This window comes from Pavona decussata, unplaced genomic scaffold (genome assembly GCF_977016875.1).
Source record: "Pavona decussata unplaced genomic scaffold, jaPavDecu1.1 SCAFFOLD_51, whole genome shotgun sequence".
In the NCBI taxonomy this organism is placed as follows: Eukaryota; Metazoa; Cnidaria; class Anthozoa; order Scleractinia; family Agariciidae; genus Pavona; species Pavona decussata.
Window position 1 is genome coordinate 3,492,518 of NW_028145473.1, and position 14,973 is coordinate 3,507,490.

Consider the following 14,973-nt stretch of genomic DNA (forward strand, 5'->3'; position numbering starts at 1 on the left):
TAAAAATATTTTAATTGGAAATAGTTTGTTTTGTTATTGGAAACGTGCTTTCAATCGCGAATATGTTAAACCGCAATGGCTCACGCGGCGGCCATGTTATTTTGGACGCGAACAGTCTGGGTCGAGGGAGAGCGACAAATTTTGACTTTCTCTCCCCTCTCCGATAGTCTTTCTGTCCTGTTTTGATCGTGCGAACCGTTCAGCGTGCTCGTGGCCGGATCTTCAAAAAATCTTCCATCCTTGTGGACAATCCAGTTCAATGGAATCCATCTAGAAATAAACTGCTTGAAAAAGTGAGTATTTACCTGATTTACCTTCGCTTTAGTCTGTTGTCAGCTGTTTTGTGCAATGAATTATTCATCATTGCTAATGTTTTATGTATGTTATTCAGTTCACAGATGGCAAATCGACGCACGCAGTGTCTCGTAGAAGCAACGAAGCGTGGTTTCACGCTAAACATCGATCCAAGCGGGGAAAGAAGCCGTTGCTTTTACCAGTGTTTGGCAAAGCATTTGGGGATGAAAGATGTGCAAGGACTAATCGACATGTTAGAGAACTACATGCTTAATCACCGACTGGTTTCTGTTAAAAATGAGGTAAGATGTTATGTTTTAGACTTAGACTTAGGTATAATTTTTAATTATTACTTTTACGTATAATTTTAATTTTTTTTACGTAATTTTTTTACCTATAAAATAGACGCTTGAAGTTAAATAGTTAATATCTTCTCGCCACCTTACAATGGCCATTCTACATTTTGACACTCCCCCCCCCCTTAAAAAATCGAAGTGCCAACACGTCACCCCCTCAGAAAAATAGCTGTTTTTTCCCGACCCCTTCAGAAATTTTGGAAAGATCAAAGAGTGCAGGCGTTTTGGAAGCCCTTCAGAAAATCTCGTTAACAGGGGGGTTAGGGGGGTGTCTGTTTGTTGTAGATTATTTTCTTGAGAGGAGGAAGCAAAGAGGGGGGCTTGTTAGAGCATTAACATTTACTGTAGTTGATTTTCATTGTTATTCAGGACGGATCATTTGCAACAGCTGACCTCTGGAGCTTTCTCTCAGATGGAGACTTCAAGGCCAGCGGAAAGCGACCAACTGCTTGGAAGGAATGCATCCTAGGCCTTAGAGACGAGATGGCAAATCATGTTGTTATTAGATCTGCTGCCTCCTTCTTCTCATGTAATATTCACATCATCGATTGGTTGGGTGTAAGTACACTAATATGCCCATTTCATCTGTAAAGCACAGCCAACCACACTAAAGCAGAACATTAAAGCGAGGGTCTAGCAATAGGAGGTTTTAAAGAGTAGAAAAAGAGAAGATTTTAAAAAAAAGAACATAAGACAAAAACCAAATGTGCTGCACTAATTCTACCCCAGTTCTAATTGGTGACTGCATATTATCCTCTGACATATTGGTACACTTGAGCCCCTGTAATGCAAACCAACAAGGGTAACAAAAGACTGTTAGTGAAAACACTGTCAAGGGATTAGAATAATAAATAGGAAATGAGTAAATAAACTTAGATTTAGCAGAAAAACTAACGCGGAGAGATTTCGACGTTTCGATGACATCCTGTCATCATTATCAAGAAAATGAAGAAAATTTACATAAGTAAGTAGACAAAACTAAACTGAAAACAATAGTCTATTGTTCTAAGCCAGTGAATCATCAAGTGACCTCACACAAAGAAGCAACAAGGAGATATGACTTGCCACGAATACAACTCCATAAGGTACAGCTGTAATGTCAGTAATACAACCAAACATCCAATAAATCACATACATACCTACATACTGTATACAATTAGGTATAAGATAAGATATTTGCACTTTTTATACTTTCCTCATTTAACAACAGCAAGACCCAAGATAATTTTCCACGTCACTTGAAAGTCACAAAAGATTGCGTGACATTTTTGGTTGTTTAGCCTAAAATATTGCAAGGGTCATGGAATAAGCCCCAATTTTGTGGTGTGGAATGTAAAGTCTTTGTCAGATATTCTGAATCAAATCAACAGCGTTCATGACTAGAATCCTGCCTTTTCCTATGAAGAGACTGAAACAGACAAACCGCATAATAAAAAGAAAACCAGTGGTAATGAATGTTATCAGTGCACATTCAAAAAAGATTTTGACTTCTTGATCTACATAGCACTTAAGATTGAAGTTATTTGTCTATCATTTTCAACTGTAGAAACATTTGTATTCTTGAACATGTGTAAATTCAGCTTTATTGAAGAAAAAATTAGTTCCGGCCTCAGCCTCATTCGAAACCCTTGTTCATTCCCGTCTACATAGACATTCCATTTTGTCTACACATTCCATTCCACATTTGATTCTCACCATACGCATTCATTGCACTATGATGCAATGAATGAGCTAAAGAATAAGATTAACAATAATTAACAAGGTAAAATTTAAAGGCAAGCATTCTGTTCACACACTTTTACTGTCTACCTTTAAAAAGAGAGACATTAACTGCTCCCTTCAACGGTTATGGCAAGGAGGATGTCTATATGGCATATACTGGAGCACACTACATGTTGTTGTCAGCTATAAATGGAAGTCTCAGTTATGCAGACAAGAGCTCACCTGTTTCTGGTAAAATTTCCTGTGTTCTTTATAAGGAGTTGAACTGGCACAGTTCCAGACAAGTCAATCCATAGATTAATCAATTGTATTTGTTAATTACAGTCGAACCAGGTCAAGCGTACCCCCCTAGATTCTATTAATGAATCTATTATTTGAAAATTGAACCCGTTAGTCGTTTCAAGTATTCAAATCAAAATTTGATTTCTGATTGGTTATACGAACCAGGGTACAAATTATGCATGACCCGGAAAACCAGAAAGCCCGCGGGAAAAACCCCTCTCAATATATTCAGAGCGGCAATTCTTGATTTATATAACAGTGGATTTTCCAAAAAGCAGATTTCTCGTGATTTACAGCAGTCAACGCGTACTGTCAGAAAGAAAATTCGCCATTTTAAACCGGGCACGGTGGGTCGTGTCGCGTAAATTTAAACTCACTAATGATCACTAAATGAACATTTTACGTTTGTACACTTGCGTTTTTTCCGTTAGGTATTCAAAAACAAAAATGAAAAAGGACTGGAAGCGTTTTATTATAATAAACGGTTCTCTTTTTGAGGTATATGCAAATTAAGTTAGCGAAAAGTATGCGAACTCACAGTGAAAGATGTTCATTTCAGTTGACCTTCGACAATGGCAGCACATGTGTTGCGCTGTTCATCGACGTATAATGGACAGTCTGGTGAAATAATAATATATACCAAACTTTTTCATGTTACAAGGTAGGTAATGCTATACATGAAAGATAAATTGGAATTTTTCAGCCCGACTCATTTGCAAGCGCTTAACTTTGTGCTCTTGCCATGACCAAATTTGCATAACGAATTATATGAATGTCTCAACAACATGCAGGAACAGTTTGAACGAACGAGCTGTTTCAAATGTACTGTAGTTTGAATTTTACAGGCTAGTAATTTTACTGTTAGCGCGGATTTATGTTCTGCGAATTTTAATTTGATCATTGATCCGCGTTAACAATGAATAAATGAATGCATTCTTTGAAACGACTAATGGGTTCAATTTTCAAATAATCGATCCATTAATAGAGTCTAGGGGGGTACGCTTGACCTGGTTCGACTGTAATAGTACCTAAGAAGCACAGGGGTGCGCCACAATTCTTTGACTGTGGACCTGAGGGCTTCAACCCTGGCATAAGTGTCTTCAAGGGCCAGTCAATAAAGGTGAGTCCATGCTAATGTGTGGTGTACATGTGTAGTATAGTACTTTAGGGAAGGCAGCAAGCTTCCGATATTTAAAATAGTTAGGCTTACGATGTTAAAGTGCTACATGTCCTTACAAAATAGGTGACAGTTGTAATGGTTTCGCTTGTCATTTCATGAAATGGAAATACTTCTATACTTTCTTTGAACAGTTGGAAGCTGTCAAGACAGAACCTTTCCAGTGTCCACATACTAAAATGGAGCTAAGAAATGAAATGCAAAGCTCACCAATCTTCATCAGCTCTGATGAGCATGAGGAGCATGATGTCCCAGAAATAGTGAGTGTATAAATAACTTTATTTCATTAAAATCTTTTGTTTACATGAGATGTGCATATGTAAACACCTTTATCTTAAATGTTCCAACTCAGTTACTCCTGTCAGTTAAGTAATATGCTGGAAGGCTGTCCATTGTAAGTGAATAGTAAATTTCATAGAAAAAATTCCATTCTGTAACACTGTCCTGTAAAAAACATTACTGACATTACCATAGGTGTTGTCATCTGTGTCATCTAGGGAAAGTATGGAAGAAAGTGTGTTTGCTCCATCCTATACCAGCCAAAGAAAACGTAAAAGGCAGTTAAACGGGCTCAAGTATGTACAAAATTAACTAAAGCTTTTACTGGAGAATTACAGTTGACTCCCGATAACTAAAACGGTCGCTATCTCGAACCTCCAACTAAGTCAACGTAATTTTCATGTCCATTCGGGACATTTTCTATATAAAGTTACCCTCAATTACTTGAACTTCAGATAACTCGAACATTTTTTTATTTCTGAGTTATCGGAATCGACTGTAGTTCTATCTTATGTAACTTTATGTAAAGTGAAAAAACAACTTATTAAAACAAAACAGGGATTCCCATTCTGCATAAAAGAGATCTGAAATCAACAGTGTTGCCATAGCAACATCAAAACGTCAGGCATTTCTTAGGGTACAGTACTGGTGCCAAGTTTTATTACCATCGCTTTATTATTTGCAGAGATATTATTGATATTGTGTTTTGGTACCATACTGGAACCACTTGTGACATCATCAGTTAGCTAATTTGATGTTCTAAACAAACTCGCTGGGAAAATGCATACATTTTATCTTAACAGTGGTGCTCCACCTGCATCATGCAGTAGTCAGCTAGTATGGATGTGAAATTAGTCACTTTCTCCCCATTTGAACATGCAGGTGGTTTCGTCCTCTGATGATCTTTGTGATGCTCTCAGTGGTTTAAGCTCCTGCAACAGCACTCTTGTCAAAAAACAGAAAAAGAAGAAAATCCAGAAACAGGTACGTTCAACAAGGTGATTTAAATTTCCCATGCCTGCACAGGTGAAATCCAAATCCAAAAGTAAAAAAAAAACATTACCGGTATGTTGTTTAATATTTCAGATGGATTCCACCATGGAGGAGCTGTCCCGTGGTATGAGTGGCCTTAGCTCTGCTGATAGTACTCCCTCCAAAATCCCTCAATCCTCAAAGGCAAGCTCGTCAGATGTTTGCCCAAAGAAGCTGTTTGCCGAGGAAAGGTAAATTTTCATGCCAAAACACATTTCTGTTTTATAAACGTGTTGTCCGATGACAGGTTTGTGTTTGGTCAAGATATCTAACTGTTTTGTTTTTGAGATATCAACTCCTATCATTGTTCATAAACTAAGAAATAGTAGGAGGCTTTGTATTGAGACCTCCCTTTCTCTTAACTAATCTTTGAACATTGTTTCTGTCAGGAAAATTCAAAATTTATTAATGAAATGCCATTCAAAGATTAGGCATCTGGTAGATGTGTGAACACCCTGAAAATTGAAAATTGAACGACTCAATAAAATTATATTGTGTCCATAATTGTTAACGTGGGGTTCTAATTTTTTAAGTAATCATTTGATTAATATTGTCTTTGAAAAGCCCTTATGAGGAAAGTCCATAATGCATTCATTTATACATGTATGTCAGTTGCAAACACTGTGTGATCTGTCATACTCTTTCTTTTTTTTAAGAGATGCTATCTTCACGCAAAAAGGCAGTCGGTCCTACCTTAACCAAGAGGAAGTGGATAACATGGAAGAAACAGAAGTTGAAACAGTTCCCCCAACGCCCATAGCTCCCGTAAAATACCTTGTCTCGTACAATGAAAAAGATCCTTTGTCGTCCGTTTCGGAACTGGGGTCGCAGTCAACCATGTAAGAGGAAAGGTTTCTGTGCTGGAGGAAGGCGGACCCTTCAGATTTGTCGGGGATTGCTACAGTGTCCAAATCCGAAGTGTCCATTTCAAAAAATAAACAAAAAGAAAAACACAGTCGACTTCACCAGAGCAAAGAATTGTATTCATTGTAAACATCCAGCAGATTCTATCGAGTGCACAGCGAGAAAATATGTGGAGAACGATCGCTGCCATAAAGAGATGACAGTAATCTATATTGGAGAACATAATTGCACTCCAAGAGCAGTGGAGAAAAAAACCCCGAAAGAAGATGTAGAAAGTATTCTTTGTGTAAAACCAACCATTACTCCTGGGGCGCTCCAAATTGACAAAATCAGGGAGGCGTTGTTGAGTGGAAAAGATGCAAATGAGGTAAATAATGTTGCTATGGAGTATAGTAACAAAAGACACTTAAAGTTTCTTCATAAGTCCATAAAGCAAAAGGCCTGCCCTGGGGGAAAGGATATTGAGGCTATCCGCGTTCTAAAGGAAGATTTTGTAAAACGTGGTCTAGACAAAAACTTAATACTGGAGGTTGGGGAGGACTATGTTATCCTGTCATCGGAGGTGAAAATTCGCATTGCGGCTCAAATAACGCTAGGCTTAGTAACAGAGCCCATTAGCTTGGATGGGTGCGAAAGCCATGAGAAGGAATTCACGGAAATTGAAATGACTACCTATTCTCCAACTCTTCGACGAAATGTGAAACTTGTGAGCATGTTTGCACCAAAACCCGGTGAAAACGCTGAGAATGTGGAGAGGATGGTTACCGCCTTTGACAGTGCTGTAAACAAAATTCTACCCACTGTAGCCCGAGAGTTTGAGCTAAATCCCGATGACTTTGCTGGAAACGGCTTAGACCCCCATTCTTATGTTGGTGATAAGGGAGGGGCATTGTGGAGTGGTTTACAGAAAGCGAAGGGTGACAACGCCAAGAACAAATCAATTTCCGATGCATTTCATTTAAAGCAGGATGTAAAACCAGTCGAGATCAAAATAAATTCAAAAAGTTAATGAACGAAGCTTCCAACGCACCAACATCAATTCAAGCGGAACAGGCTTCGAAAGCTCTAGACTCTCTCATTGAAAGGTGTTCCTCGGACCCATCTAAAATGATGAACTTCAAAAAATGGTGGTGGAGAAGAAGAGCGCGCTGGCAGCAGTGGTGCAAATCATATTCAACAAGCTCAGCATCGTCTGCAGAGGTTTCCAACGCTAAGGCTATTAGCGCCTCTGGCTATAGAAAACGCCTGTTGGACGTTGTCACTGCAGAGTGCTCAGCAGCAATTCTGGAAGCAGCTGAAGTTAAGCGTCAAGAAAATGGTCTTAAAACGGTCGGTGAAGGACCAACAGCGTTTGACGGAAATGAAAGACAACAAGCAACCCTGGAAAAGAATACAGCTGCTTGTTCGGATGCTGTACAGTATATTTCTGAAAATGCGGATCAATTGACGGATCACTTCGATACCCTGACGAACTTCGAAAAGCCACAGAGTGACTACAAAGTCAACACACGGGACAGCCATAGAGCGGACAAAAGAAAAGCTAAAAAAACCAGCAAAGAGAAGGTGGTCACGAAAGAGGTGTCCAATGCTCAGTTGAGGTACTTCGAAAAGTACGTCACCAATATAACACTTGATCTGCTGGAATACAAAAGCTCCATGAGCCAATTCGAGTTCAAAGTTCTAGACACCATGGGATGCCTGGAGACTGTTATTCTTACAAGTGATTCAGTCTGCTGCTCTTCCTTGGCATGCAGACAGAAATGTCAACACATGATCTGCCTGTTCAACCACATTTTGGGGTTCAAAAAAGAAGAACCACTGATTTACAAAATGAAATTTACATCCTTAGAGTGGACCAAATTGGTGAACGCATTTCCTGAATCAGTACGAGTTACGCAAATTCCTCCATTTGCTGAGAAAGGTTATTCTGTCAGTTCAAGAACATCAAGAACTGCCAAGTGTGCGACTCGCAAGACAGAATTAAAGCTGGGCGATTTGCAAGTCAGCACAGAAGGCCCCTATCGTACAATCATGCGCAAGTGGGTAATACAGACGTTCTACTTTTGTCCTCTCATAAAATGTGTTACCAAGATTCCGAGAAAAAGTTTTATCAGCCCATTTTGTCCCTTGACAATGATGTTAACCCTTAGCCCTTCCTTGACCCCAGAACAAAAACATAGATTTGAACTTAGCTGGAGTAAGCTTTGAACTGCCGCTTGTAATTCTTGACATAAAGAGGGTATTGGGATTGGACTATTAGAAATCGCGGGAGTGGATGCAAAAGATTTCCAGTGCACAAATTTCTAGTTGTCTGTTGGATTATTTTTTGTCAGTCGCTTTTTGGATGGTGGACTGCTTGCAGTAGCAGATAATTTATTTAGGGAATTGTAGGACCTATCCCGCAATTTCTAATGGTGCGCCCCTTATATTGGTCGTGCGTGGAAACGATATTAGTATTAGTATTAGTATCTCTCGTTGTTAGCTACGCTCACTCTTGAGAGATAATTTGCGTCTTATTTAAGCCCAGGGGGTTCATTAAGGGCCGGACAAAGGGCAAAGTGACTACCAATTGTGAGCACGAATTTGCCCGACTGTTTTTAATCCTGTGCTTTCAACTCAACTGTACGTACTAAGAACATGTCCTCCCATATGCCAGGGTGCTGAGTCCTGATGCCCTCTTGCTACAAATCTTAATGGACCCCCAGTTTAAGCCGCGTCTGGTTTTTCTCGTATAAACCCTAATATCAGGACGTAAAGATAAAATTTGCAATGTTCTGTTTGTTTATAGATACTTATGACATTTCTAGGTAAAACGCAATATCTTCAAATGTGAAAGATAGAAATAGTATCTTCACTGCGCAGGATGGCGATAGTACTTTTTTGTGAAAGGAAAAATCAGTACGTACAATTAATTATTATAGTTGCGTTGTGTATGCAGACAGTCATGAATATAATCAGTGTAGGTTGTTCGCTCTACAGGCTTTGACCTGTGACAAATATCCGTGATACCAGTGCATTTTCATAATAGGTACTCGAATATAATTCCAAGAAAGTAAAAATGCTATTGAGTTCGATTTAGGCGCGACGTTTTCATAATTTTGTATTCGGTGTTCACTTGCGATGTTCCTGTTGTTGTTGTTTCTATACGGACAAAAATATTATTATTATTATTGTTGTTATTATTATTATTATAATTATTATTATTATTATTATTATTATTATTATTATTAAATTTGATTGAGTTCTATTTTTGCCTCAACGTTTTCATAATTTTATACTCGGTGTTCTCTAGTAAGATTGTTAAGGGGGAAGACCCTTAACTACAAAATGGATGTTACGGATGACTTCTAACTGTCGTATCTTGGGCTCCCTTAGTATCCTGTGTTTAATTTTCGGCCATGTTTGTTCTGTTAGAGGTGCCTTCAGTTTTGATAGTCATGACCATATTTAGTAAGTCACGTGACCAGAACACGAAAACCCTATAAACTCGCCCAGCTTACATCTTTATTGAAACCAATGCCTACGAGAAGAGTGCATTGAGAAGCAAGATTTGCGGATGGACTTGTTAAAATTTGTGTTAGACAAAAAGAAATGACGTCATTAAGTTCTTGTGACGTCATCACTTTTTCAACAACATGAATTTCAAAAAATCCATGCTACAGATTTTGCATCTAAATGCACTCTACCCATCGGCTTTTGTTTCATTGGAGAAAGATCTAAGCTGTGTGAGTTTATAGAGTTTTTTGTTCACGTGACTTACCGAATATGGTCATGACTACCGAAAGTGAAGGTGCTGTGGCGTGGGGCTCAACTGTCTGGCGGTGTTTCAAAACATATTTTCTTTCTTTTATCCCTCCTTTAAACCTCTTAACATTACACTCAACTTCAGGTGAAATCCCCCCTTAAGGAATAACTTTCCCGAAGCTTTTTGGGCATTTACATCCAACTTACAGCAACTAAATACATCCGTCTGATATAGATACAAGTTACAACGCGCTTTTAACATGTTTATATAACAATTGAAAAAAATGAAAAATAATTCGAGCAAAAATGCTCCCCCATATCTGCTCCCCCCTACCCCCCTACCCCATTGTTTTCGGCCTATAATTTCATAAAATTATTGTTTTTATTTGGAATTGTCGCAGAAGTATTGAAATCATGGATTTCTTGACGTCAATGAGCTTGCAAGTCGGTTGCGTCTTAGATTTCTTGAAAAGTGTGTCTTAAGCAAGTTGAAATATAATATATTCTTGTTGTCATTTTTCTGTACGAAAATATATTTAACGCTTTAAATGCTGGTGTTCAAACATTAATTGTCTTTTCACATTGGCTTATGGCTGTTTGCCATAAGCGGTGCTGTCCAAACGCTGTAGAAACGCTTTGCGATATTTACGATTTTTTTTCACATGGCTTGCATGGCTCGCAGCTATGGCTCGCCACGGCTCGCTTGTATGACTCGCATGCCTTGCATGGCCTCGCTGGCTCGCACTGTATCCAAACTCTTCAAGCTTTCACTTACCATGAGACCAGTGGAACCAAACGAAGTAGGAACCCTCGATGCAGCTTCTAGTTTCAGTCACTACCTATTTGCAAAGAAGTATTCCTACACTTATACCGACTGAGTGACTCACTATTTCGACGGCTGAAAGAGTGTTACCAAAATCAAGGTGTCTCTCTGAGAACACATGGCAACATGAAGAGACTGACACACACCACGAAGGAGTTAAGGCATTCTTGTCAAACTATGTGGAGGAAAATGCGATCTCCCTCCCTGGGAGGATTCCAGGGTTTAAGAGTGATGGAATTAAAGTCCTATCTTTGTCCAAAACCAAGAAAAGCATGTGGCGAGCATATGAAGTGGATGTGAACTTTCAGATTTCCAAGCAGTTTGTTACACGAAGTTCCTACAGCTATGGGAACAATTTATCCCAACGTGGTGGTCGCCAAACCAATGACTGATCTCTGTTTCACCTGCCAGCAGAACACTACAAAATTACAAAGAACCGCAAACCTGTCAGATAGCGTAAAGTTGGAATGCGTAAAAGCTCACCAGGAGCATCTAAACTGCACTCGACAGAAAAACAGTTTTACAGGGACTCATGTCTCGGCTCCAAGAACACTCTGGAAAGAATTGGAACTGAAACCTTTCTGAGAAGTGGAAGCCGGGAGGCCTGCTCTCTTATGCTACAATTCACTATTCCTTCTATAACGCTCAGCAGGTTCATATCCCCAGCAAGCCCTTCCAACCTGGACCTATCTACTTTAAGACTCCTAGAAAGTGTGGAGTATTTGGTGTAATTTGCGAAGGCCTACCCAGACAGGTCAATTTTATCAAAGAGGACGCTCCTTCTACCGGCAAAGGAGCCAAATCAACCATCAGTTACACTGGAAAAAATACCCAATTTCTGCATATGTACTTTGTATGTAAAATAGGAAATCCACATCCATTTAGTTTCCACATTTGGGTTTTGTATGGAAAATTGCTGGATAACATACCCCACTTTAGTTAGCCATACGAAAAACAACCATGGAAGTGTCATTTTCCAATGTTAACTTGTAAAATTGAACTTCTACAGTGACTTTTCTATTTTCCAAGTATGTTACTTTGTCCAGAAACAAAATACATGATTTCCAGATGTTTACTTTGTTGGTAAAATAGGAAATCCAAATCCATTCAGTTTCCAAACTTGGTTACAGTTTGTAAAATTACATGTATAGTAGCTTCACCTTAGTTTTCCATACTAAAAACAAAGATGGAAACGTTATTTTCCAACCTGTATCTGGAAAATGTCATTTTTACACTGAATTTCTTTTCCAAATATGTATTTTGTTAATAAAAAATTACCAGATTTCCACATTTGTATCTTGCTTGTAAAACAAAAAACCCCATCCATTCAGTTTCCATAATGGGTTACTGTATGGGAGATTATTAGATAAGTTACTTTATCAAAACAAACAAGAAAAATGTATTTACCAATCTTCACTTCGAAAATTGAGCTCCACAAGGAAATGTTTATTTCTACAAATATGTCCCTTCTGTTATCAATAACACATCGCCCAGAATGCTATTGTCTTTGGCGACATGAACTTGCAGTTCCTAGTTTATCAACGGGTGGCATAATTTGCGTATGTGGAACTACTTGGCTGTAATTGGTCAACAGGTCTAGTTTTGGGAATACGCAAGTCCCTTTGCACATTTCAGCTGCTGTCAATCAAACGGTTGGACGCGCTAAGTAAATCCCAAGGTGGGATGAAGTTAACAATAGCACTCTAATTAAAGACGCGCCGCACTCTTAAAAAAAATTTTATCAAAAAGTTCACATGCAGCGAAATTTTTATTTAACACGATGGAATCCGATGGTCAGGCATCTGACTTCTAAAACCATAAGAACGCATGGTTTTACAAACAGCGCTTTAACAAATCGACCTGTGATCATAGGAAATTTTCTGCGTCGTTTTTCATCTCACTTATTGTTGGTTTTCATGCGAACCTCGTCAAGAGAACGAAAAGCAAAAAAATTGACCTAATCGTAGTTTCATAGCTAGTGCGATGCGCGTACCAGTTGTTTGAGTTGTTTTATCAGTGGAGGATGGGCTAATGCTGGAAAATGTTAGTTAAAAAATTAGCCGCGGCAGTTATATTCACGCTTCTCCGCTGGCGCATTGCAGCATTTTCAGTAAAAAAGTAAACACTTCACTTTTTCACTTTTGCCACCCAGATGTGCAACCAAAGTAGACTAAATAGGCCCAATATTCTAAATTAATTTTATTCAGAGCAGGTAGTTTAAAAGCCGGCAAAAAAACGCCCGCCTCGAACATGACAATTATTCAAATTTGGATCCGTCTTGACTTATCCAATAATATAAAACCTTTAGTTTATTTCTATAGGTTCAGTGGCTAAAAACTGCTGTGTAGTCATCATGTCCAAGCAAGCGAGACATCCGATGGGCTACTACGAATCATTACTGAAAGATGTTCGCGATCGCAGCTGTAATTTAAAATACCGACCTAAGGTTAAGCCCACTGTTATGGGTATTTACGAAGTTGAGCAAGTCGTCGTGAAAAGAGTTTGAGGAGGCAAAGCAGAGTGCTTTATCCAGTGGAGAACTACTCTACGACTAAAAATACGTGGGAAACAGCCGAACATTTACCCGAAGATCTTATTGCTGCCTTTGAGAACAGGTCTGTCGAACCAGTTCGCGCCAATGAGTGCAGAGAGAGGTTCGCCCTTCTCTTCGAGAAGGGTTTAAAAGCTCCCCCTGGCCTGCAACGAAATGATCACAATGCGACACAGTGTGCTGTGAGCGATCTTTCCTGGTTTGCCGTCAGACCTCCGTGGGACTCCATACCCCCCAGTGAAGAGGAGCTGGTGACAGCAGGCCTTAGTTCTTCCCTTAGGAAGTGTATGACAGTGATGGGCGGTGGATGTTGCGTCAACGCTCCGGTCAACTTAAAGCTGTTTCTCGGCAAGTCGCCTGCCTTCTTAGATGAGCAAGGCCGCAAAACATCTTCCCGCCCAATGGAAAAAGTGCAAATCAAGTTTATGAAGAGTTATTTTGCCGGACGCATGCAGTGAACCAAATGCTGCTCAATTAAAACGGCTTCTTTAGAAGCCACCAACTGTAATAAAGTTTATGACCAATACAAATTATTTTTGTTTCCAGTGGTGAAACTTAGGGGTGGGAGTTAACGTCAAGTCCAGACAGGATTTTCTTGATAACAAATGCATTTTTAATCAAACAGTTTCTTACATATACAATTAATAACTATCGCTCCACGTAACATAATAAAACTTTCCTGCTATGGACCCTGGGCCCGAGTCCGGCGCTCTAACCACTTGGCCAATCCGCCTCCCCGTAAAATATGTTAAAGATATTAAGTTAGTCGAGTTGCCGTCCGTCCTTGAGCACGAACGGACAGATACAGACTTGGCATGAAAAACACAATGGGTTTTTTTTTCCAAAAACAACGGAACTTTTCATTTCAACAAAAGAAAATCTTGAACTGACCATGTGATCTGTAGGTTGTTATAATTTGCCTGTCAGGAGATGTTTAGCTTGACAAGAGGGCTAAATATCCTTCTTTATATTTCAAGACCAGAGTTGTTACATTTTGCGTTGTTATATTTCGCGTTAAAGAAGTTGTTACATATTGCGTTAGAAAGTTGTTACAATTAGCGTTAAAGAAATTGTTACATTTTGCGTCAGAAGATGTTACCTTTCACGTTAATGTTACATTTTGCGTTAGTTGTTACATTTTGCAGTGTAATACTCGCCCCAGGTATTTTTTGGCGGTACCACCCTACTTTGAAGCTCTCTGGTATCCCCACCTTTACTTTTATCGTAAGTGTAACACATAGAATGGATAACATATAGATCAATCTACAATATAGCAACAAAATTTGGCAATCGGAGTAAATGTCACGTGGTTATAGTGCCACGCCCCTTTAAGGTCTGAGTCGAAATTCTGCTGTTGCCGGCTTTTTTTCGTAAAAATTTCTCGGCTACACATAGTGCGCATAAATGCCTTGCGCTGAACAGAGTTTCAACAAAATCGCAAAGATCGGATTCGAGAAATTTAGCGCTTTCCAAATTTAGGTCATAATTTATGTAAAAATGATAAGGAAACTTTACACGATTATATCTAATAAACTATGAGATTTATTCCTTTATTTTGGGAATCTTTATTACAGATAAAGCAAAAAAAGCTTTAGGGCCTTGTAAATGCGTGAGATTTCGAGCAATGGAAACATAAAGAAATGATAGTTTTAGCTATTTGTTAACGCTTGTCAGCGTTTCAGAGTTCTTCTCACAAAAAATGCCTTTTTTAAAAAATTCGTAGTTTTTTTTCCTTCAAATTTTTTCAGGGCCACAACTGTTTAACTTACTACCTGGATTCTAAATTTCATGTTATTGAAAAACTGTGACATTATCTTCTTTAAGCCCAAACTTGAGTAAACATTGAAGA

General features: G+C 38.9%; 2 protein-coding genes across 2 annotated transcripts; both read left to right on the plus strand.

The window, feature by feature from the left end:
- Positions 1–4,103, plus strand: LOC146481113 (uncharacterized). Its single transcript, XM_085109014.1, has 3 exons — positions 1–596; positions 1,020–1,208; positions 3,966–4,103. Exons 1-3 carry the CDS (start codon positions 381–383, stop codon positions 4,101–4,103), a joined length of 543 nt encoding a protein of 180 aa, XP_084965140.1. The 5' UTR covers positions 1–380.
- A 546-nt stretch (positions 4,104–4,649) lies between these two features.
- On the plus strand, positions 4,650–6,000 carry LOC146481114 (uncharacterized). The gene is made up of 3 exons (XM_085108832.1): positions 4,650–5,094; positions 5,197–5,333; positions 5,799–6,000. The coding sequence occupies exons 1-3, from the start codon at positions 4,987–4,989 to the stop codon at positions 5,983–5,985; spliced, it is 432 nt and encodes a 143-aa protein (XP_084964958.1). The 5' UTR covers positions 4,650–4,986; the 3' UTR covers positions 5,986–6,000.
- Positions 6,001–14,973: the final 8,973 nt, after the last annotated feature.

Excerpts from the sequence above, each read along its gene's own strand:
- LOC146481113 (XM_085109014.1), top strand. The coding sequence starts at position 381 with ATGTTATTCAGTTCACAGATGGCAAATCGACGCACGCAGTGTCTCGTA. Across the intron at positions 597-1,019 it reads TGGTTTCTGTTAAAAATGAG|GACGGATCATTTGCAACAGC; the intron begins GTAAGATGTTAT and ends ATTGTTATTCAG. Across the intron at positions 1,209-3,965 it reads ACATCATCGATTGGTTGGGT|TTGGAAGCTGTCAAGACAGA; the intron begins GTAAGTACACTA and ends TTCTTTGAACAG.
- LOC146481114 (XM_085108832.1), top strand. The coding sequence starts at position 4,987 with ATGCAGGTGGTTTCGTCCTCTGATGATCTTTGTGATGCTCTCAGTGGT. Across the intron at positions 5,095-5,196 it reads AGAAGAAAATCCAGAAACAG|ATGGATTCCACCATGGAGGA; the intron begins GTACGTTCAACA and ends TTAATATTTCAG. Across the intron at positions 5,334-5,798 it reads AAGCTGTTTGCCGAGGAAAG|AGATGCTATCTTCACGCAAA; the intron begins GTAAATTTTCAT and ends CTTTTTTTTAAG.